Below are 21,681 nucleotides of genomic sequence, written 5' to 3' on the forward strand. Positions count from 1 at the left end.
TTCCTGGAATGGCGGGATTATCTTACACTGAAAGACTGGAGCGACTGGGCTTGTGTACCCTTGAGTTTAGAAGACTGAGAGTGGATCTGATTGAGACATATAAGATTATTAAAGGATTGGATACTCTGGAGGCAGGAAACATGTTTCTGCTGATGGGTGAGTGCTGAACCAGAGGACACAGCTTAAAAATACGGGGTAGACCATTTAGGACAGAGATGAGGAGAAACTTCTTCACCCAGAGAGTGGTGGCTGTGTGGAATGCTCTGCCCCAGAGGGCAGTGGAGGCCCAGTCTCTGGATTCATTTAAGAAAGAGTTGGATAGAGCTCTCAAGGATAGTGGAATCAAGGGTTATGGAGATAAGGCAGGAAGAGGATACTGATTAGGAATGATCAGCCACGATCATATTGAATGGCGGTGCAGGCTCGAAGGGCTGAATGGCCTACTCCTGCACCTATTGTCTATTGTTGTGAATCTTGGGAAGTCTCTATCACAAGAGGGTTTAAATGCTGCATTGTTGAATAGATTCAAAGCCAGGATAGCTGTGATTTAGCTGTGTCATGTTTTGGGGAGTGAGTAGGAAATTGAAAATCGAGATGTGATAAATTGAATGACAGAGCAGGTTCGTTATGCCATATGATCGACTTCTAATGTCTTGTGTTTTATTTTAGGCCCCTTTTCTGATTTTTCTCCACTGATACCCATTTCATTCTCAGGCCTCTAACACTTATCAGGCAACCACTAATCCTGCAACCTGACCTTTGAGGGAGAAAGTCACACAAACACAAATTGGAGAAATGATCTAATTGATTCTGTCTCGATCTAGTTGCCATTTCAGCGCAACAGTCTATTGCGCTACCGATGGGCACTGCCCTATTAGAAATCCCAACTCTTCAATGAATCTTTAAATCCAAGACTTCACCTTTTTTTCACTGACTTGTACCATGACAATAAAAACAATGGCAAAGAAATGAGGCCCCCATTGTGTCAAGGAGAGCTGGGAGCTCTCCTGCTGTCCTGATATAACATTGCTGTACAAACTCCCTCAAGCAATAATTAACTGGCCAATTTATCTCCCTATTTTTGTGAAATCAGACCTTAAGATATGATCTAAAGTAAGTAACAGACAATCAATTTTTCGATGTATAATTTCAGTTACATCACACTGTAAATTTTTGCTATAAATTCTGTGTGTTAGGATTGAGCCCATCACTACCATCTGATGAAGGAGCGACGCTCCGAAAGCTAGTGTGCTTCCAATTAAACCTGTTGGACTATAACCTGGTGTTGTGTGATTTTTAACTTTCTTCTGGATCAGTGGTGCTGGAAGAGCACAGCAATTCAGGCAGCATCCGACGAGCAGCAAAATCGACGTTTCGGGCAAAAGCCCTTCATTTACCTCGTTGATTTTTAACTTTGTACACCCCAGTCCAACACCGGCATCTCCAAATCATGATCTGAAGTAAGTTATTCAGCTTGTTGAATCTACTTCAGCATTCAATAAGATCATGGCTGGTCTGATAATCTTCAACTCCACTTTCCTGCTTTTATCCCCCTCCCCATAACCCTGAATTCCCTTACCCATTAAAAATCTATCTGTCTTCGCTTTGAATATACTCTCCGAATGGCTGAGGTCTTTGCCTGCCAAACCACTGTTTTTGTGCTGTGATACATTACGTTCTTTAATAGACATGTTGAGGTGCTACATGAATTCAAATTTGAGTCAGTGCTCTCAAACTGAGGGCTGCAGCCGAGGGCAGAGATTCTTCAGCCACGTATATGTATGCTGTTTTTTTTTCCCAGTGTGCTGATGTTGTGTATTCTTCTCATTTTCAGACAGTAATTTGAGGCTGTTTGTAAGTAGAGATGGAACAACAGCACTCGGTGGTATTCAGCTGGGGAACAGGTGAGTTTCAGAAATTGCAGCAGAGTGGTCTTGTACCATTGTGTAATTTATCCTGGACCCCAGATTATTGGTGTGGGATTTTCTTCAAAATGAGTCTTTAATACTTTTGAAATAAGAACCCTTTTGCATTTTATCTAACAAACTTGGGCCCTTTCAATCATCAGCTTGTCTTTCTGCTATTTGCTCAGAGAAATAATTTGGAGTAAGATTATTGATCATTTAAAGCTGCAAATGTTCGAATGTGATGCAGTAATTTATGGACCTGCCAGTTCCTTGATTGAAGGTTTATTTCACATTATCTCAGTGAACAGTACCTCCTGAGGAAAGCATTTCCTCATGTGCCAGTGGTACTAAAATTATAAACACATTCTTTCTAAAATCATTAAATATTTTATGCAAGGAATGTTCCCTCCTCTGCTGTCAACTAGGTAGTGTTTTGTTTGGTTATGTTTTACAAGGTGAAAAGTTAAATAAATATGGGTTGTCAGCTATTCCTTCTCATGTCAATAGAGTTTTAATTCTCATAATGGGCACCTTGCTTCTACAGTTTTGGAAAATGCATTTTGTACTCTCCAACCTGTGCTGTATTCAAATGTGTGTTTACAGTCCTTATGCTTAAGATGTCAAAAGCTCAAGCGAGATAATACAATGAGTATTTTCACAGTCGGTTTTCTGCAAGTAACAAGTGCTGTTTCTTTCTCCACAGGGTGTCTGCGGGTGTCTTTGAGCCTGTTGTTATTGAGAGCCGTTGAGAAACTTGAGCCACTCTGCATCTACTTAACCACTTTCCATTTGAGCTCCTTGCCTACAGCACATCTAGTCTTATCCTTCAGGTCATGCCACCCACCAGCTCAGCTGGACTGAAGAAGGAGGGTGGCCACTTACATCAAACAACAGCCCCACTCCCCACCTCAAGAAGTGGCTGATGTTGATTCTGACTTCATTGAAGTATTTAGGGAATTGGTTGGGACGTGGCTCCCATTTTAAAGAAAAGACCTCCCATTATTTCTGTTGCAGTGCTTACTGAACCAGTACAGAGATCAGGATTTAATTTCAGAAATAGTTTGTTTTTGTGACATTGAAATGTTGTTCAAGAAATCCTCTTGAAACACAACAATTAATTGCCAAAACACTTGTGGCTGAGTGTTTTTTTAAAGGGGACGGTTTTTCCTTGAAATATTGTCCTCCCAGTGTTGTTCCATGGTAAAGCAGTGCGCTCACTACCCTCCTCCTCGACCATTTAGAGACCAGGGCTAAAGACTGCACATCGCACTGTCAATATTGCATAAAGAGGACACTTTTAAATGCTTTGGAAAATTTTATTCTGTTTCGCCCCAGACATTTAAGTTGCTGTGCGTGTGAGGAAATCAGTTTGTTTTGATCCACCAAAATTGATTGTGATTTTGGTTACTAGAAAACACAAATTTTTCACTTAATTATAACAGTTTCAGCATAATTGCTGTCAAGTGAAGGAGGTTCATTTTTTAAAAAAAATCAAAATAGTGATCGTCCCAATTCTAAATCAATGTATCAACCATGATGCTATTAACGGACACATCAAATACGGTGATGTCTTTGCACGGAGTATTTGTGTATCTGTGGGGTGTTGGATTTCTCTTGAAATGAAGTAATAGGATTTTTTTGTTTCTATGTCCAGTAGTGACACTTTTTGTGATTTCTGATGCTTCTGACTCATGTCAAGAACTTGACATATTCATGCACATATATTGTTCCTTAATGCATGTTGTTGGAACGTATTTCTTTATGGGCATGGAGCAGATTCGTTCATGTTCATAAATCAGTTGTTTTTTTATAGTTGAGCTTCAAAAGAAGATAAATCCGATATATGTTTTAACCATACTATCTGAACGGTTACTAAAAGGCTGGCTTTAAAGACTCCAGTCTAGTGGAGTGCTGTTGCAATAACAGTAACCTAGTCAGAAGGTATTCTGAAGAGAAATGGATCCTGTGTGCTGTACGATCTTCTTGCAAAGACTAATAATGCACCACTGAACCAGCCACTGGATGACTATTAATACCTTTTATTTGTGCTCAGCTGTTCAGAATGGTAGTGGGCAAATGCTGACCTTGTGGAAATTCTGATGTTTCCTTATTGTTGAATTATATTGGAAGGGACAGCTACTGATTCCAAACTTTGGTCTTGTCTCATAAGCCGTTAGTAAGTGGCCTTTAGTACAGGCTTTTCCTGCTTTGAAACAAAGTTACTGTAAATCTTTGGGGGTGAAATTTGTTTTTGTTCCAGATTGATTATGGGCCATTAGAGTACACTTTTACTTCCCAATCAATCTGAGGGATTTGCTAAAGAAGTGCCATGGATTTTTGCTACACAGTATTAACAGCTGGCTGCGTATTTTGTTCAATACTGTGCTAGTGCAACACTCGATTCTAGCCCATTGAAGTGTCTAGTGAGGAGAATTGAGAGTTTGGGAATTGCAGTTCTCCACGTTGCTTGTCTCTGACCTGTTGGGCTGCGAGTGTGTAATCTGATGGGTCCAGATCTTGGTCTATTCAGGCCTGAGCCAGTTTGCTGCCACTGGTGTAACAAATGAGTCCAGTGATTCATCGCGAGAGGCTGTAGCTCTTTAAAAATGTCATTTTCCTGTTCCTGTCTGAACATGCTGGCTTTGGTTAGCTATGCACTTTGAAGACTTGTATATTTCCTACACTAGCCTTGTCCTCTTGCTTATTGCATGCCACTTGTGAATATTGTGGCTCAGTTTAACGTAATGTGAACAGTTAACTTGTCCACTATCTGTATCTGTGGTAAATTTGAGGCCTAAAACTCAAGGCTACAATGAATCTTAACTCTTGATTTTTGTACTGTTTTAATAACTGTTCTGTGACAACTAGTGTGAGGAAAATCTTAAGTTTTTTTTAAATGCAGAGCCAAAATTAACACTTAACCTGCTGGGATATTACCTCTGTTGCACAGACTGGTTCATAAATAACAAAAGGTACCACCTTCAAGCAACTAAAATCTGCATATTCGTTCAAAAACATCTTTCTGGCCCCTCTTATTTAACCACTGAAGTACAGGTTACTTGAAGATGCAAAATAATGCCCATTTAGTCAAATAATATAGAAATAGAAGGTCTTTCATTTTAATTATAATGAATCTTGTACTCAGTGTTGACACTGAGATGTAAAACCCCATCAAGCTCACCCTCCCGTTTTACTGAGTGGATGTCTTCTTGACTTCATGCTAATCCCCTGCCAAAGCTGGTTCTATCCAAAACATGTTTGCAAGTGAGATTCCTGTGTGTTCAGTAATTCCAAAGTGAACAAAGTTAACAATCAGACAATGCCAGGTTATAGTCCAACAGGATTAATTGGAAGCACTAGCTTTTGGAGTGCAGCTCCTTCATCAGGTGGTTGATGAAGGAGCGGTGCTCTGAAAGCTAGTGCTTCCAATTAAACCTGCTGGACAAAACCTGCTGTTTGATTTTTAACTTTGTGCACCCCAGTCCAACACCGGCATCTCCAAATCATTCCAAAGTGAGACATCGTTGTGTGGGCCTGAGGCAGTGAATGCCAGAGACATTTAATCAGAGTGCAATACGATGCTACACAGTTACACTCCCTACAGATAGACAATGTGAGTGAATAACTAAAAAGACTTATGCCAACATATTTATTCGTACGTCTGCAAGGTGAAATGCTGTCCCACTGACAAAACTATACTAAATTGAAAAATATTTTTTTCATTTGACTTAAAATTTTGAATATGCAGTTGTGTTTTGCATTTGGGGAGCTGGTCAGCTCAGTTGGCTGGACAGCTAGTTTGTAATGCAGAGTGACTCCCAACGGTGCACATCCAGTTCTCCGTGTGGGTCCTGCCTCCTTCATCTCTCCCTTTGCCTGAGGCGTGGTGAACTTCAAGTTAAACCACTACAAGTTGTCTATCTCTAATGAGAGAGCAGCTCCATGATCCTCTGGGACTATGGTGACATTTCTTTTTCAGATTTTTTACTCAATCCATTATAATGAAAATCCTGTCGTAGCCATTCATCCATTTTAGAGCTCAGGTGCACTTTTTACTTTCCAAGTCCTATTTAATTTCTTCCGCCAATCAGATGTTGATCACAGATTTTAAAACAAGAATAACCCCAACACTATCTACCAGTATATTTAGTCATTATCGATGAAAAAGCCAACGGTTTCATGACCCCTTTGATTAGATAGCCCCACCTTTAGATTGTATTTAATTTAGCCCTTGATCATATAGTTTTTCAACTTGTTTATTTTAAACAATGTAATCAGCTTTAGAAGGCTGAAATGGAGTAGCTGACTACAGGGATTTCTACAGAATATCTTTGTTGAAATAGAGTTTGATGCAAGTCGGAGATCATCCATAAATACCATAGTCCTTCCCTAAATCAACTTAGCTTGTTAAAAGAATCAATAAACTTTTCAGATATTCTCAGCATCAATAAAACCAGCAGATCAAGGGTTAAGATTGAATCAAGGGTTACGTTTTTTTTACATTTTAGTAACATTTGACTATTGGCATTGATGTGTTTAGTTAATCAAAATTTAGTGTAAATTCACTTGGAATAGTTTTTTAATTGAGGTATTTTTTTCTAGCAGTATTTTCCTGTTTTGACTTGCTTTGTTAGGAGTTAGCATAGCACCTTGCTACAGATCATACTAACAGAGCTTCAGTTTGTATATTACTTTAAGTGCAGGGATTGCAAACTAAATTGTCACCAACTCAGAGCTCCACTTGTGCTGTGGCTGTTGCCTTTGAAGGAAGTAATTTAATTTGACCAAAGCAGAACATCTTGATAATTGAGACTGGGACCAGTTGTCTCGTAAACCCTTTTTTATTGCTCCCCCTGGACATGCACTCGTGCCCCCCCCCCCCCCCCCCCCCCAATTTGCTTGGTTGCTTTTAAGTGGGCACCTACCTCTTTCCGTTGTCTTTTGTTCTTTTATCCCTGTGTGGGCTCCTTTGCTACCACTCCATGGCCTAGCATTGTTAGAACACCAATTCACCACCCAAGGTCCTCTTCTAAGTAGGAGAGTGGTCTTGCCACCTGGGCAGCAATGACAGCAGGCTTGCAAAGCAGTCTTCCTGCGCATTGTATTTACTGATGAGAGTTCGTGAAACCAGTCATTTGGAAGGGAGGGATGGCAGAAATGTCTAATTACGACACAAGGTAGCAGATGGGGCTGCTTTGTTAATGGAACTGCATCACGTGGAAACTGCAGATCCCGTAAGATCACAAATGCAGGGATAGAATGTTTGTCTTTTTGCATGTAGTTTGCTTTACTCAATCCATTACAATGAAAATCCTGTCGTAGCCATTCATCCATTTTAGAGCTCAGGTGCACTTTTTACTTTCCAAGTCCTATTTAATTTCTTCCGCCAATCAGATGTTGATCACAGATTTTAAAACAAGAATAACTACTTGGTGATTGCTTTTATTTGTGAAACTGTCCGAAATTGACCACTGTTGTAGGAGCTGTGTTTATTTTTTAAAATTGTTTCTGAATTATTTTGATCCTTTCTGTCTGTGTTTCCGGCCAGCAGGCTGACTGGAGACTGCGTTATTGTCACAATGGGATGATAGCCCTTGAATATCTCCCTGTGTGACATCGGAAAATGTGTTCAGAATGTTACACATTAGTGTTGATCGTGTTCCTGATTTCCTTTTGTAAAAGGCAGCATTTTTGTTTTGGTATTACAGTGTGTGGGAATTTATATTGGACTGTTGTAACCTCTGACTAAAGACATTTGCATGATGGAGTGCCAACAGGCCACACTGACGAAGGCAGTCTCTGCCCAGTTATTAATTAGTCAAAATCTTGCAGTACCCCTTTTCATTCTCATGGTTTATCAGCAGCAATATCAGGAAACTATCGATGAGAACCCTGTTTTGCTCTACGACAGTTCAGGATATAACAGCAGCAATCAAATGCATTCACTTCTGGCTGTTAGAATGCATGCTGCCTGTAGTTAATTGGACGAGTTCTATGAAGACCACAGTGTGCTCACTTTATAATGGGTAAATCCATCAAAGCTGAATATCATTCAGTAAATTAGAGAGGGATGGGAAGGCCAAAGAATATAAACTTGCAGCAATATCAAACCAAATCAAAGCTAAAGCCTTTAATCCCTTTGGTCCATAGATTTCACAATACCTCATCCTACTTCCTTCGAATTCCACAAGAAGCTGCTTCAGTGGGCAGCAGACAACCTGGTTATGATGTTTCCATTTGAACGAGGCACCTACAGAGTTGTTTGCTGTCTTTTGTGAGAGCCTCAACTTTAAGAACCTTGTGCTTGGAATTTTTAGAAGCAACTAAAATCTGCCATAGAACCTGAAGGAAGCACATTCTTAATTCCAAAGATTGATTTTGACAGTTATTTATTTTGAACTAATTGATGGAACTGGGGGGACTGTTGTGTGTGACAGAGAGACAGAGTCTGTGTGAGAGCAAGGAAGACTGACAGGCAGGCTGTGAGCTTCTGCACCAGAGAGAGGGAGATGGATGGAGAGTGTGTGCATGTAGGGTGTGAGGGATGGACTTGTGTGTGTATGTGAGAGAGACCAGTAATGTTTTGAGACGTGGTGGTGGAGAGAAGAAAATTCATTAAGAGACTAGAGTTAATTCCAAGCAAAAGAACAGTTAATTCCCTGTGGGAAAGTTTATTGCTGAAGCTGTGCTAACTTCAGCAAATTGGATAACTCTAGTTTGTTAACTAATGATAGTGCTGGAAACTTCACTTTCAAAACAAGCCAGGCATGAGGGAAATTGAAATTGCTGCATACTCCATGAAGTCCTTCCTACTGCTGATAATGTGTTCTGGTGGCCCATTGGCTGGTTAAAGGAGTTGCAGAGATTCACTACCACAGTAAGATGTGAGCATTGCTGATTTAGTCCAGCATCCAGTTACCAATGGGGCTTTGTGTAAAAATAAATAAATAAATACCAATGCTGTTTTAATCACTTCTTGGGTAAGATGTTGCTTGTTCCCTTTTGGAATTCTTTTGAGGTTCCCATGCTTTACCTGGGAGCTGTGGGGATCTTTTAGATTCTGGATAAAAAGCGGCAACCCTCAAATCTGGATTGATTTGGAATACAAGATTTTTTTAAGCTTTTTTAAAAAATTGACAGGGTGTTAAATGCCAGCAGCAAGCACCCATTTGGGAATTCTGAAGATGACCAGATGTGCCTGTTATCTGACCATGTGGCACCTACAGTACAACAATGATCCTGAACAACTCTTTTAATCAGCTGTAATTGGGCAAATGACGTGTGGCTCCCTGGCACTCTGCTTGCCTTAAGTAAATCTGTATATTTCTGAAAGCATTTGAAGCTATGCATTGGGAGATTAGGCCCTTCCCTAGATGGATTTAACACTTTGAGACCTAACTCTGAACTAAAGGTAAATGATGACAGATTTTTATGGTTTTGTTAAAAGTAAAGGTGTTACAGAATGTATTCCGAAAGATATATTTAGACACTTATTTTTGTGATCCTATGGAGATGAGTGTACAGGTTTCTTAAAACAAAATGCCCAGAGGATGTGGAATTTATAGAAATGTTTATCAGCTGGAATATTGTATAACATTTAGATATGTTTAGAATGCACAATGTACTGTAATTGGTTAAAAATATTTGTAATAAGGCTATTTGTTTCATATTTTGAAGTGTATAGGAGCAGTATCATGTAATACTGTTTTCTGGGAAATAAATAATATTGGGTACCTGTATTAACAATAAAGCTGTTATTTTGTGTTTAGCGTAAGAATCTTATTTTTAACACAATTGCTGGGGTTTTTACCTGTTTCTCAGGAGATGTATGGTCCTACGAGGTGTGCTGTCCTCATTGAGTGAGCTGGATAAGGCACAATCTGTTTTTCCATCTGACTTTGTTTGGACCTTTAAGACTTTACTGCTGGGGTTCTATTAAACTCCTGTGACATTTTCTTGCCTTGTCCAAGTGGCCATTGTGCAAACATACATCGTGCGCTGTGGCACATTGAAACATGGAAGATAGGAGAAGACCATTCAACTCCTCAAGTCCGTTCAACCATTCAATATGATCATGGCTGATCATCAAGCTCAATATCCTAATCCTTCCCTCCTCGCATGTCCTTTAATTCCTTTAGCCACAAGAGCTGCACCTACTGCCTCTTTTTGAAAGCATCATGTTTTGGCCTCAGCCACTTCCTGTGACAGGCTCACCACACTCTGGGTGAAAAAATTTCTCCTCATCTCATTAACACATCTCAGTAATTTCTGCTCATCACATTTTACAAGGCTACTTCACCGGTTAGTAGTCTGCAGTGGGAACCCTGGAAGGTTCCCTTGTGTTTAAAGCATGGGAGATAAATTTCAATTCTTGAAGTTGTGTGAGATTAGCCAATCGAGCACTAGTGAACGGTTTGGTCCTACATGCATCGCAGTCTGGACAGTTTGGTATTTGCTTCACAAAACAACTTTCCAAGGTATTAATGGCAGGATCTAGCACCTGTCGATTCAACCCATTGTGCTTGTTACTCGTGTGTCTGGAACTCTGGATGACTCATCCATCAGTAAAAATCATTCCACTATTGTACTCTTTGCAAAAACTCTGAATTCAGATCCTCAATTTCCCTGGGTGGCATTTGAATTGACTTTCACGTTTTAGTCCACTTCCATTGCTGCTATGGCAACTATGTTGCAAGTCTCAGTACTTACAACTGGAGATCTCTGGAAGTGTGTTAGTATTTGCAGTAGTCATAATTTGGAGATGCCAGTGTTGGGCTGGGGTGTACAAAGTTAAAAATCACACAACACCAGGTTATAGTCCAACAGGTTTAATTGGAAGCACCAGCTTTCAGAGCGCTGCTCCTTCAGGTGATTGACAACCATCTGATGAAGGAGCAGCGCTCCGAAAGCTAGTGCTTCCAATTAAACCTGTTGCACTATAACCTGGTGTTGTGTGATTTTTAACTTAGTATTTAGTATTTACAGGTTGTCCCTGCAGGTGTCAGTACTTCCTTGATGCAACAATCTCACAATATTTGAAAGGCTCGAACCTTGTGTGTTGTAGGGTGGAGGGATTGGAGGATGAGGAAAGAGCTATGTTCCTAGGTTGTAGTGGAAAGCATGGGTTTGTTCTCCGAGCACTGACAGATGGTTTTATAGAGGAGTATAAATTATATCTTGGATACGTTAGACCAAGTAAAATCTTGACCCACGAGATGATGATAATAGGCCTTTGGTGGGGGAGAGGGGGAATTTAAGGATGAGATGCAAGGGAAAATGAGTAATAATATTTATGCAGCCTATAGTAACCACCTGCAACTCTCTGCCAATAACTAGATGGAAGTAGAAATGGCAATAGTTTCAAGAGGAAATCAGATGGGCATTTGAAGGGAATAACTTACAGGTTTATGGGGTTTGAAGTCAGATGACACCAGGTTATAGTACAACAGGTTTATTTGAAATCACAAGCTTTCGGAGCACTGCTCCTTTGTAAGATGAAATGACTTCAAAAGCTTGTGATTTTGAATGAACCTGTTGGACTATAACCTGGTGTCCCCTGACTTCTGACTTTGTCCACCCCAGTCCAACCCCAGCATCTTCACATCAGGTTTACAGGGGTTTGAGACTGCCTGGATTGTTAGTCCCCACGCCACCCACCCTCCCCATCTATCTCTCCTGTTCAATATGTGAAGATCTATTTGTATTTTGAAGGTAATAGTTGTGAACTTCAAGGAGCAGGCTTGGAAAATACAATCCAAGACCAACCCTGTGAAAGTATTTTTGGTTTATGCAGCATATCCCTCAATAGAGACTGTGAAAGATGAGATCTGAACCCTTTACAACACTGTTTCCGATACAAATTCCAGCTTGGTGAATCTTACTTCAATTGTAACGTCTTGGGTCCCACTGCTTTCTTCTTTTTCTCTCCACACACGCGTAGTACAAACTGCACCAGATATTTTCTTTGGGAATGATTTCGACACCATTAGGAGTTCTGACTGGACTAAGCGCACACAACCCTGAGAAAATAACCAGAGGGATCTCAGATTCTACACTTCAGTGGCTCTCATTAACAAGCACTTGTGATGAGGGGAGGGTGTTGGAGATGGTATTTGTAATTTAAAATATTGTCCAAAGCAAAATACTGTGGAATGTTACTACAAACCTGAAATAGAAACAGTGTCTGTGCACTGTGAAAACAGCACATTGTAAAAAGCGCCCTGATAATTCTTAAAGCAGGGTTCACCAGGATTCAATCATACACTTTGCTTTAAGATACTAGAGTCATAGAGCTAGACAGCACAGAAACAGACCCTTCAGCCCAACTAATCCATGCTGACCAGATATCCTAACCTAATCTAGTCCCATTTGCCAGCACTTGGCCCATATCCCTCTTAAACCCTACCCATTCATATACCCATTCAGATGCCTTTTAAATGCTGCAATTGTACAGCCTCCACTACTTCCTCTGGCAGCTCATACCATACCCACACCACCCTCTGTATGAAAAAGTCACCCCTTGGGTACCTTTTAAATCTTTCCCCTCTCATCCTAAAGTTATGCCGTCTAGTTCTGGACTCTTCCCAACCCAGGGAAAAGACGGTGTCTATTTATCCTATCCATGCCCCTCATGCTTTTATAAATCTCTATAAGGTCACTAGCAAGGCATTTAACCAGTGACTTACATTTTGCGGGTATAGCTCAGTGGGTTTGATTCTAGTCTCGGGTGACTGTGTGGAGTTTGCACTTTCCATCTGTCTGTGTGGGCTTCCTCTGGGTGCTCTGGTTTCCTCCCACAGTCCAAAGATGTGCAGTTTAGATGAATTGGCCATGCTAAATTGCCCATAGCGTTCAGGAATGTGTAGGTTAGGTGCATTAGTCAGGGGTAAATATAGGATGGTATGGTAGGGAATGGGTCTGGATGGGTTACTCTTTGGAGGGTTGGTGGAAAAAGGGCCTGTTTCCACACTAGGGATTCTATGATTCTATTTTATTGGCTATAATGTAGGAAAAGCAAAAATCAATTTGCACACAGCCAGGTTCCACAAACAGGAATGGAGTTTCTTTTTATTCAGTCGTGGGATGTGGGAGTCACTGGCACGGCCAGCATTTGTCGCCCCATCCTCTCATGCCCCAGAGAAAGTGGTGGTGAGCTGCCTACTTGGACCACTGCAGTTCTTAGGATGTGGGTTCTGTTGGGGAGGAGTTCCAGAATTGTGATCTATGACTGTAAGGGAGCAGTGATAGATTTCCAAGTCAGGGTGGTGGTGTTCCCATGTAACTGCTGCCCTTGTCCTTCTGGCTGGAAGTGGTCGTGGGTTTGAGAAAGTGCTAAAGATCTTTGGTGAATTGTTGCTGTGCATTTTTATCAATGTTGTGAATGTGGTGCCAATCAAGCTGTCTTGTCTTGAATGATGTCAAAAATCTAGAGTGTTGTTCGAGCTGTGTTAATCCAGGCAAGTGGGGAGTATTCCATCACACTCCTGACTGCTGTCTTAGAGATGATGGACAGGCTTTGGGGAGTCAGAAAGTGAGTTATTCAGTGCAGTAATCCTGACCTCTAACCTGCTCTTGTAGCCACTGTATTTATAATTGCTAGTCCTGTTCAGTTTCTGGCACAGAGGAAGGCCATTCGGCCCACTGTGCCTGCACTGGTTCTATCACCTAATCAATTAATCAAACCGCTGAACACTGTCACTAGCGTGTGCTCTTATTCCATGTTCATTTCTGTGAGATACCTGGGGATTTCTGTTCACAAGAAGAACTATTTAAATGCAAATTGTTTCACCCACCAAACAGGAAATAGAATGTGACAGTTATGCCGAACATGATTAAGATGATGGTTCTCGGACCGACATCCTGAGGTTCACAGCTGTTGGGACAGGCACAAGGATCGTCAACATCAATCTGTAACAGATTGGGATTCTCCGCAGTGCGTGATAGGACCACAGAGTGATTGGAGCTGCAGTTAAACCGAACCACTGTATGCAGAGGGCTGCTGTGTGATGCTGCAAGATAACAAGAAATTGAGGAAAATGTGTAAAACTCAACAACAACTTGTATTTGTATAGCCCCTTTAATTGTAAAACATCCCAAGAACCTTCTCAGTCTCGGTATCAGGCACAACGTATCACTGAACTACATAGTAATTGTACGACAGGGAACAACATGGCAAAATCCACGTTATCCGTCAGCTCAGTAAACACAAAATTAAACTTTAAAACATTAACAAACAGGCACCTACAAAACTGGGCATCTTATCTGTCTCCTGGGTTTGATTAAACAGAAACACTGCGCAGATTCTGGGGAAAGGCAAGAGTTTGGCATCAAGTCATAACGCCCAGATTGCCAGTGCTAACACTGATGGGCTGAATGGGCTCCTTGTGCATTGTAACAATTCTGAGGATATTGGATAATTATTTTAAACAGAAGTTGGTTCTGCTAATGATGGAGATATCAGATGATTTTTCATGATTGGTCCAGACTGCCATGTTAATGACAACCATCCGCTGATCAATCACTGCTCAAGGACTGATTAACTCTGGGTTACAATTGGTTGGTTTATTTTAAAAGAGTAAAACATTATAAGTTATAAAACAGACATTACAGACGATTTCTGTCTGCACAGCTTGCAAACCCAAAGCAGACTAACAGGCAGAGTCACAACATTGTTCACACACACTACATGGAGTTCTGGATGTAAGTTTGCTCGCTGAGCTGGAAGGTTCGTTTTCAGATGTTTCGTCACCAAACTAGGCAATATCATCTGTGAGCCTTTGGTGAAGCATAGTGTTAGTGACCCACTTTCTATTTATGTGTTTACGTTTCCTTGGGTTGGTTCTCCTCTGAGAAAAAGAACAGGAAATTACATTACCAACTCAAGGAAACCTAAATAGAAAATGGGATGTAACACCAGTGCTTCACCAGAGGCTCACTGATGATGTTGCCTAGTTTGGTGATGAAACATCTGAAAATGAACCTTCCAGCTCAGCGAGCAAACTTACATCTAGAACCTCAACCTGAGCTACAAATCTTCTCAAAACTCGCTAGTACATGGAGTCCTTAAAGATGAACTCTCTTAAAAGTATGGCACACATACAAGGTAGATTTACAGGGTAATTTTGAATCAATCTGTTTAAAGATGTCGTTACACCTGGACCAGATGGGACAGGAACCCATCCTAGAAGCTAAGAGATAGTATCACTACCACTTTTCCAAAACAGCCCTCGAGATGGAGCGCATTTAATGGTTTCAAGCAAAACATATAGACCTAGTACATTCACTATTTCCCCCCCACACCCAGACAGGCTGCATTTGCTCTTCCCCTATCCCCTCCACATTCATAGGAGCTACATTTAACCCTTGCCCACTAACTGGCTGCAGGATTCAGGGATTCATAGTCACCTAGCTCCACAATCAGGAGATCAGAGGCTGATCCTTTGCAGCTGTTCCAATTTACTCAAGATAGTTTCTGAAAATTCACAGAAACAAAATGAACTTTGAAAAATCGATCATTTTTGGGTATTGAATGCGGCTGGCCACAGTTCCAAAGAATCCCAACAGTGGAAAACAGGCCATTCAGCCCCACGAGTCCACACTGACTCTCTGAAGAGCATCCCACTCACATCCATCCCACTAGCTCTCCCGTGCTACATCTTTACATTGCATAGCTTCCCCAGTCCCTCACTCTGTTAGAAATCTTCTTTTCCCAAGAACTTTCCAAATTCCTTCCATTCCCTCATTCCTCCTGCCGTTTTCCATGTAGCAATTTAAACATCAACATGAATGTCATTATTTAGGAACAAAGGAAGGCCATTCAGCTCCTCCAGAGAGGGTGTCACTCTCCTCGTCTTTTGAAGTCTGATCAATGACTTTACTCTGGTTTTAGAATTATAAAACTCCCTACAGTACAGATAAAGGTCATTTGGCCCATCAAGTCTGCACCCAACCAAAAAGCATCCCCACCCATCCCTGTAACCTCAAATGGGATTTTTAACCATGGCTGATCCACCTAACCTGCACATCTTTGTACTGTGGGAGGAACCCAGAGCAACGGAAAAGACCCACGCAGACACGGGGAGAATGTGCAAACTCCGCACGGACAGTCACTCGAGGCTAGTCCCTGGTGCTGTGAGACAACAGTGACAACCACTGAGCCACCATATCACCTCTTTTCTAAAATCAAAAGTCAGATGACTCCAGGTTATAGTCCAACAGGTTTATTTAAAATCACAAGTTTCGGAGCACTGCTCCTTCGCCAGGTGAAATGATTCATCAAGTGACAGTGCTCCGAAAGCTTGTGATTTTAAATAAACCTGTTGGACTATAACCTGGTGTCGTGTGACCTTGTCTACCCCAATCCAAGCCCGGCATGGCTCTTTTCAAAAGGCAAACCAATTTGGAGTCTTACCAGGGTAGGTGACAGTAAGGCTTCGTGAATCGTTGTCATAGCTGAACACATTATTCCCATGTCTTCCAAAGTTGAGAAAATCCACTGTCTCCCCGTTTGGAGCTCGGGGCCTGACAACAACACAAACGGCCACCTCCAAGCACTCAAAGGCGAGCCCAGCAGGTTCACTGAAGGGAAGACAGGGACTGAATGAGAGTGAACCTTCAGGATCGGATTCCTTGCCCGAACCTGTTAGTGGTGCATCCCTCTCCAGGAATCCATCGGCGTCTCCCATTGCTGCCAGGTTTATCACCCCAGATCCATCCTGCATTATACATTTGCAGGGGTTCACCTTAATGCAGCCGGTTAACAGGGAGGCAGAGGTAGGAACCCATAACATCAGCAGCAGGCACAACCTCCAGAGATTCCAAACACTCGGCATCTCAGAGAGGAATTCCTCACACTGATTCCACATTGACGTACCATCAGAGTGAGAAGTGTCCTGCAGTTGGCAACTGAAGGGAAACTGTTTGCAGTCAGTTATTTGTACTGGAGCCTGAGCTATGACGTTAACTTCTGGGGAACAGGACAGGCCCACTTGTCAGAACTGGGATAGCCACTTGGTTTTACAATATCTCCTGCTCATCCATTTAAAATTTTCGTCACACCAAAGTGGAAAGATGTTTGCCAGGTAACATGGAGGTGTGTTGATGTTGCAGGTAGCTGGAAGCTCAGCGTCACAGATCATTGGTGTTCTGCAAAGTGGCCGCCCAGTCTGTGTTTTGACTCCCCAGTGTAGAGGAGACCACATTGTGGTAAACAAATGCAGTAGACTAGATTGTGAGAAGTGCAGGTAAAGTGCTGCTTCACCTGGAAGGTGTATCTGGGGCTTTGGGTGTTCCCTAGCCAATATCTCTGTCTCCATAGGATACCTACAGTATGGATACCGGCCATTTGGACCAACAAATCCACACCGACTCTCTGAAGAGTATCCCACACAGTCCTAACGCTGTATTTCCCAGGGCTAATGCACTTAACCTGGACACTATGGGCAATTTCCCATGGCCAATCCACCTAATCTGCAGACAGTGGGTGGAAACCAGAGCACCCGGAGGAAACCCACGCAGACATGGGGAGAATGTGCAAACTCCACACAGACAGTCGCCCAAGGCTGGAATCAAACCCGGGTCCCTGGCACTGTGAGGCAGCAGTGCTAACCACTGAGTCACCGGCTGCTGGCTGCAGTGCTCCAGTGAAGCTCAGTGCAAGCCGGAAGAACAGCACCTCATTTTCCATTTGGGGTCCCTGCAACCTTCAGGACTCAATATCAAGTTCAACAATTTTAAGGGCTAAACAGTAACTTCCACATCTGTTACCCACCTCACAGCCCAGGCTTGTCACAGCATGGGCTACTTTCAGCAAACCCATTTTTAGCGACTCGTTAGCGGCTTGTCTTTCTTCCTGTCTGCCTATCTGTCTTTCCCTCTCTATCTGGGCTTCACCTATCACTTACTCCTTTAGCCCCAGTGCTTTCCCCACCTGCTGTCTTTGACAGGTATACCAGCCTTTTCCTAGTTACTACTAATTCTGAGGAATGGTTATTGGATTGGAAATGTTAACTCTGCTCTCTCTCTCTCCACAGATGTTACTAGACCTGCTGAGTTTCTCCAGCGATTGCTGTTTTCAGATTTCCAGCATCCACAGTTCTTTGTTTATTTGTAAATTCTCATCCTTAATTTCAAACCGTTCCCTGGTTTCCACATCCTTCCCTCATCTTTGTCGCATGGTCTTACATCCCTCGGAGATTTCCACACCCTCTATTTCCAAAACCTTCCGCATTCCCCCTGGACTTTCATCGTTCCAACACTGGTGACTGTGCCTTTAGCTAGTTAGCGGGAATTCCCACTTGAAACCTCTGTCTCCTTCAAGTCACTCCTTAACATCTGCCTCTGTGACCAATTAAGCTTTTGGTCATGTTGATGAATCTCTGAATTGTTATGGCGTAGGAGGCCATTCGGCCTGCACTTGCTCAGTCAACAAGCATCGTGACATGACATCCATCTCCTGCCTTTTCCCCATACCCTGGCACTTTATTGTTAACCAAATAACCATCCAATGCCCCTCTTGACTGCCCCAGTTGAACCTGCCTCCACCACAGTTCAAGGCCTAGTTCACACTCTAATTACTCGCTGAGTGAAAAATATTTTCTTCACATTACCCTTGTTTCGTTTGCAGATCACTTTCAATTTATGTCCTCTTGTTCTTGTTCCTTTTACAAGTGGAAACCATTTCTCCCTATCTCCTCTGTCCAGCCCACTCATGACTTTGGAAACCTCCACCAGGTTTCCTATCTTCCTTCTTCTCTCCAGGGAGAACAATCCCAGCTTCTTCAATCTATCCTCATCATTGAAGTTTCTCATCCCCTGGGACCATTCATACACACTCTCCCATGCATTCACATCTTTCCTATAATGTACTGCCCACAGCTGTACACAGTGCTTTCAGGTGGCTCAGTGGGTAGCAATGCTGCCTCAGAGAGGCAGGCATCCGGGTTCAATTTCAGCCTCAGGTGATTGTGTAGAATTTGCACATTCTCCCTGTGTCTGCATGGGTTTGCTCTGTGTTCATTCCACAGTCCAAAGATGTGCAGGTTAGGGTGGAATGGCTGTGCTAAATTGCTGTATTGTGCAGGCTAGGTGTATTAGCCATGGTAAATGCAGGGTTACAGGGAAAGGGCAGAGGGCTTGGTTTGGTAGGATGCTCTTCAGAGGATCAGTATGAATCCGATGGGCCAAATAGTCTGCTTCTGCACTGTAGAGATTGTATGATACAACTCCAGCTGCAATCTAACAAGGTCTTAAATAAAATTCAGCATCACCTCTCTGCTTTTGTACTCACATATTTCCTTATGTGCTTCCACCTGTGAAGCAACTAGAGATGTTTACAGGCGCTAAGTAAGTGTGGATTGTTGTTGTTTACCCAAGCACTGCAGCTTATCTTGCTGAGCAGATGTTTGCCTTCTGTGCACTATCATGACTCGATAATTCCTGTGCCTTCTCTCTGTCCTTATTTAACACACGGATGAAAAACAGAGAGATAAACTGAGGAACAACTGGGTCAGAGAGTGCAGCATTGTGATGGGGAATTTAACTGAAAGACAGTCAGTCTGGAGATGATTAAAATGCAAATGAGGGTTTCAATAGGTGAGGGTAAATTTGGGTACTGTTACAGAGGTGAAAACAGGCAGTCTCTGTGACGGCACAGAAACATACCAGTCAGAAGCTCATTTCAGGACTAGGCGCACAACAATTAGAAAGAAACAAGAACAGGAAGTGCTGGAGAAACTCAGCAGGTCTGGCAGCATCTGTGTGGAGAGAAACAGAGTTAACATTCCAGGTCCCGTGACCCGAAGGGAGTGTTTGTGTTTCTGTTTGTTTCAGATCTCCAGTGTCTGCACTTCTTTTGTTTTATTTCGGTAATAGGCGGGTTTGTTCTCAGGGAGAGGGATGGAAAGGTCGTCGGGAAGCAGAGTTTGGAGAGAGGGGGGTTAACAACACCAACAGATTTTGCCTTTCCAGGACGTGATTGCCGGGATCTTTCTGCTGATTGGATCCCTGGTTTAGCAGGAGGGGCTCGGTGTGTGAAAACCAACATAGTGCTTTTAGATCATGTTAGTGAGGGGCAGCGTGTAAAGGAGACAGAGCCAACTGAACATCCTTGGTGGGAAGGGCTCTTGTGGTAGTAATCTGTTCGCAGGATGTAAGTGACTCTGGCTGGGCCAGTATTTATTGCCGGTCCCTAATTGCCCAGAGGGCAGTTAAGAGCCATCCACATCGCTGTGGGTCTGGAGTCACGTGTAGGCCAGACCAGGTAAGGATGGCAGTTTCCTTCCCTGAAGGGGATTAGTGAACCAGATTGGTTTTTCCAATAACAGATTCATGGTTATCATTAGATCTTAGTCAGGATTTGAACCCAGGGCCCCAGAACAATACTGGGTCTCTGGACTAACAGTTCAGCAATAATACCAGTAGATCATTTCCTGCCCTGTACCTCTCAGCTAGGAGTTCCAGGTTCGAGTCCCATGTGTTCCAGAGGTGGGGGAAGAGGGGACACCGGAAACAGTGGGACAGGGGCAGCAAGAGGAGCCCATGGGGGGCTACAATGAGATAGGTGGAACCAGGTAAAAGAGCAGCACCCCCTGGACAGAATAGCACAGGGAGGCTGTAGAGCTGGAGAATGATGTGGTCGGTGGGGCCAAAGGGGAAGGACAGGTGGAGAGGAACAAAGAGGGAAAATTCAACCTTGTCACAGGATGTTATTTGTGACATTTGATTAGAGCTGTTTTGCAACTGGAGTAGGAGTGTAAGCCTGGTTGGAGTTAAGGACGGGTAGACCAGAATTTAGGAGAGAATAGCACATTGTAGAGTCATAGAGTCATACAGCACGGAAACAGATCCTTCAGCCCAACCTGTCTACGTTAACCATAATCCCAAACTAACTTCGTCCTATTTGCCAGTGTTTGGCTCATATCCCTCCAAACCTTTCCCATCCACGTACTTATCCAAATGTCTTTTAAATGCTGTAATCCGCATCTACCACTTCCTCTGGCAGTTCATTCCACACATGAACCAATCCTCTCACCTTAAAAATATGCCCCCTTGTTTTGAACTCCCTTACCTTAGGGAAAAAAAACCCTGTGCTATTCAACTTATCCAAACCCCTAATAATGTGATAAACATCTATACTCAAGTTCCTACTCTCTGATGAAAAACATCCCAGCCTATTTTTATAATTCAAATACTCCAATCCCGTTAACATCCTGGTCAATCTTTGCTAAGCCCTCTCCAACTTAATAATATCCTTCCTGTAGCAGCATGTTCAAGAACTTTGAAGAGGAATGGGAGGTTGGAGATGTGGGAAGGACAGCAGAGTCCTTTTTTGAGAAGAAGGCTGGTGACAGAGGATGCAGTGGTTTAGTGATATCATCGCTGGACTGCTACACTTCACTGTTAGCCTTGGCTCACAGGTTTGAATCCCACCAGGGACTCTGGTGAAATTGGTAGTTGCGAAGTTAACAGCTAATCTAAAGGTGGCCAGAAAAAAAATCACTTGTTAACGTAAAAACCCACCTGCTTTACTTTAAGGAATGATATCTGCCATCTTACCTAGTCTGGAAAAGCACAGCAGGTCAGGCAGCATCCGAGGAGCATGAGAATCGCCTGGCCAAAAGTGAAGACTGCAGATGCTGGAAACCTGAGTTTAGATCAGAGTGGTGCTGGAAAAACACAGCAGGTCAGGCAGCATCCGAGGAGCAGGAAAATGGATGTTTCGGGTAAAAGCCCTTCATCAGGAATGGAGGCAGGGAGCCTGCAGAGTGGAGAGGGT

The 21,681-nt window shown here is 42.7% G+C and overlaps 3 protein-coding genes across 6 annotated transcripts in view; 2 read left to right on the plus strand and 1 right to left on the minus strand.

Moving 5' to 3' along the window:
- The window catches only part of LOC122564966 (protein FAM102A-like), a 115,016-nt gene extending 109,735 nt beyond the window's left edge, over nt 1–5,281 (plus strand). Inside the window, exons 10-11 of one of the 2 annotated variants that reach the window (XM_043720526.1) lie at nt 1,835–1,904; nt 2,611–5,281. In XM_043720526.1, the coding sequence (XP_043576461.1) occupies nt 1,835–1,904; nt 2,611–2,656 (116 nt within the window). In that variant the 3' untranslated portion in view covers nt 2,657–5,281. The remainder of the gene's footprint in view (nt 1–1,834; nt 1,905–2,610) is intronic. The other variant, XM_043720527.1, reaches the window with a different exon arrangement.
- Nucleotides 1–16,766, minus strand: part of LOC122564967 — a 20,361-nt gene extending 3,595 nt beyond the window's left edge. The window contains exons 1-3 of one of the 2 annotated variants that reach the window (XM_043720529.1): nt 16,318–16,766; nt 13,700–13,915; nt 11,789–11,926 (exon numbers count right to left, since the gene is read on the minus strand). In XM_043720529.1, the coding sequence (XP_043576464.1) occupies nt 11,790–11,926; nt 13,700–13,915; nt 16,318–16,738 (774 nt within the window). In that variant the 5' untranslated portion in view covers nt 16,739–16,766 and the 3' untranslated portion in view covers nt 11,789. Of the gene's footprint in view, nt 1–11,586; nt 11,927–13,699; nt 13,916–16,317 lie in introns of those variants that run through there. The other variant, XM_043720528.1, reaches the window with a different exon arrangement.
- A 2,164-nt stretch (nt 16,767–18,930) lies between these two features.
- The window catches only part of dpm2 (dolichyl-phosphate mannosyltransferase subunit 2, regulatory), a 21,881-nt gene continuing 19,130 nt past the window's right edge, over nt 18,931–21,681 (plus strand). Inside the window, exon 1 of one of the 2 annotated variants that reach the window (XM_043720537.1) lies at nt 18,931–18,946. The gene's annotated coding sequence lies outside the window, so the exon portion shown is untranslated. Of the gene's footprint in view, nt 18,947–20,134; nt 20,167–21,681 lie in introns of those variants that run through there. The other variant, XM_043720539.1, reaches the window with a different exon arrangement.

This window comes from Chiloscyllium plagiosum, chromosome 30, assembly GCF_004010195.1.
Source record: "Chiloscyllium plagiosum isolate BGI_BamShark_2017 chromosome 30, ASM401019v2, whole genome shotgun sequence".
In the NCBI taxonomy this organism is placed as follows: domain Eukaryota; kingdom Metazoa; phylum Chordata; class Chondrichthyes; order Orectolobiformes; family Hemiscylliidae; genus Chiloscyllium; species Chiloscyllium plagiosum.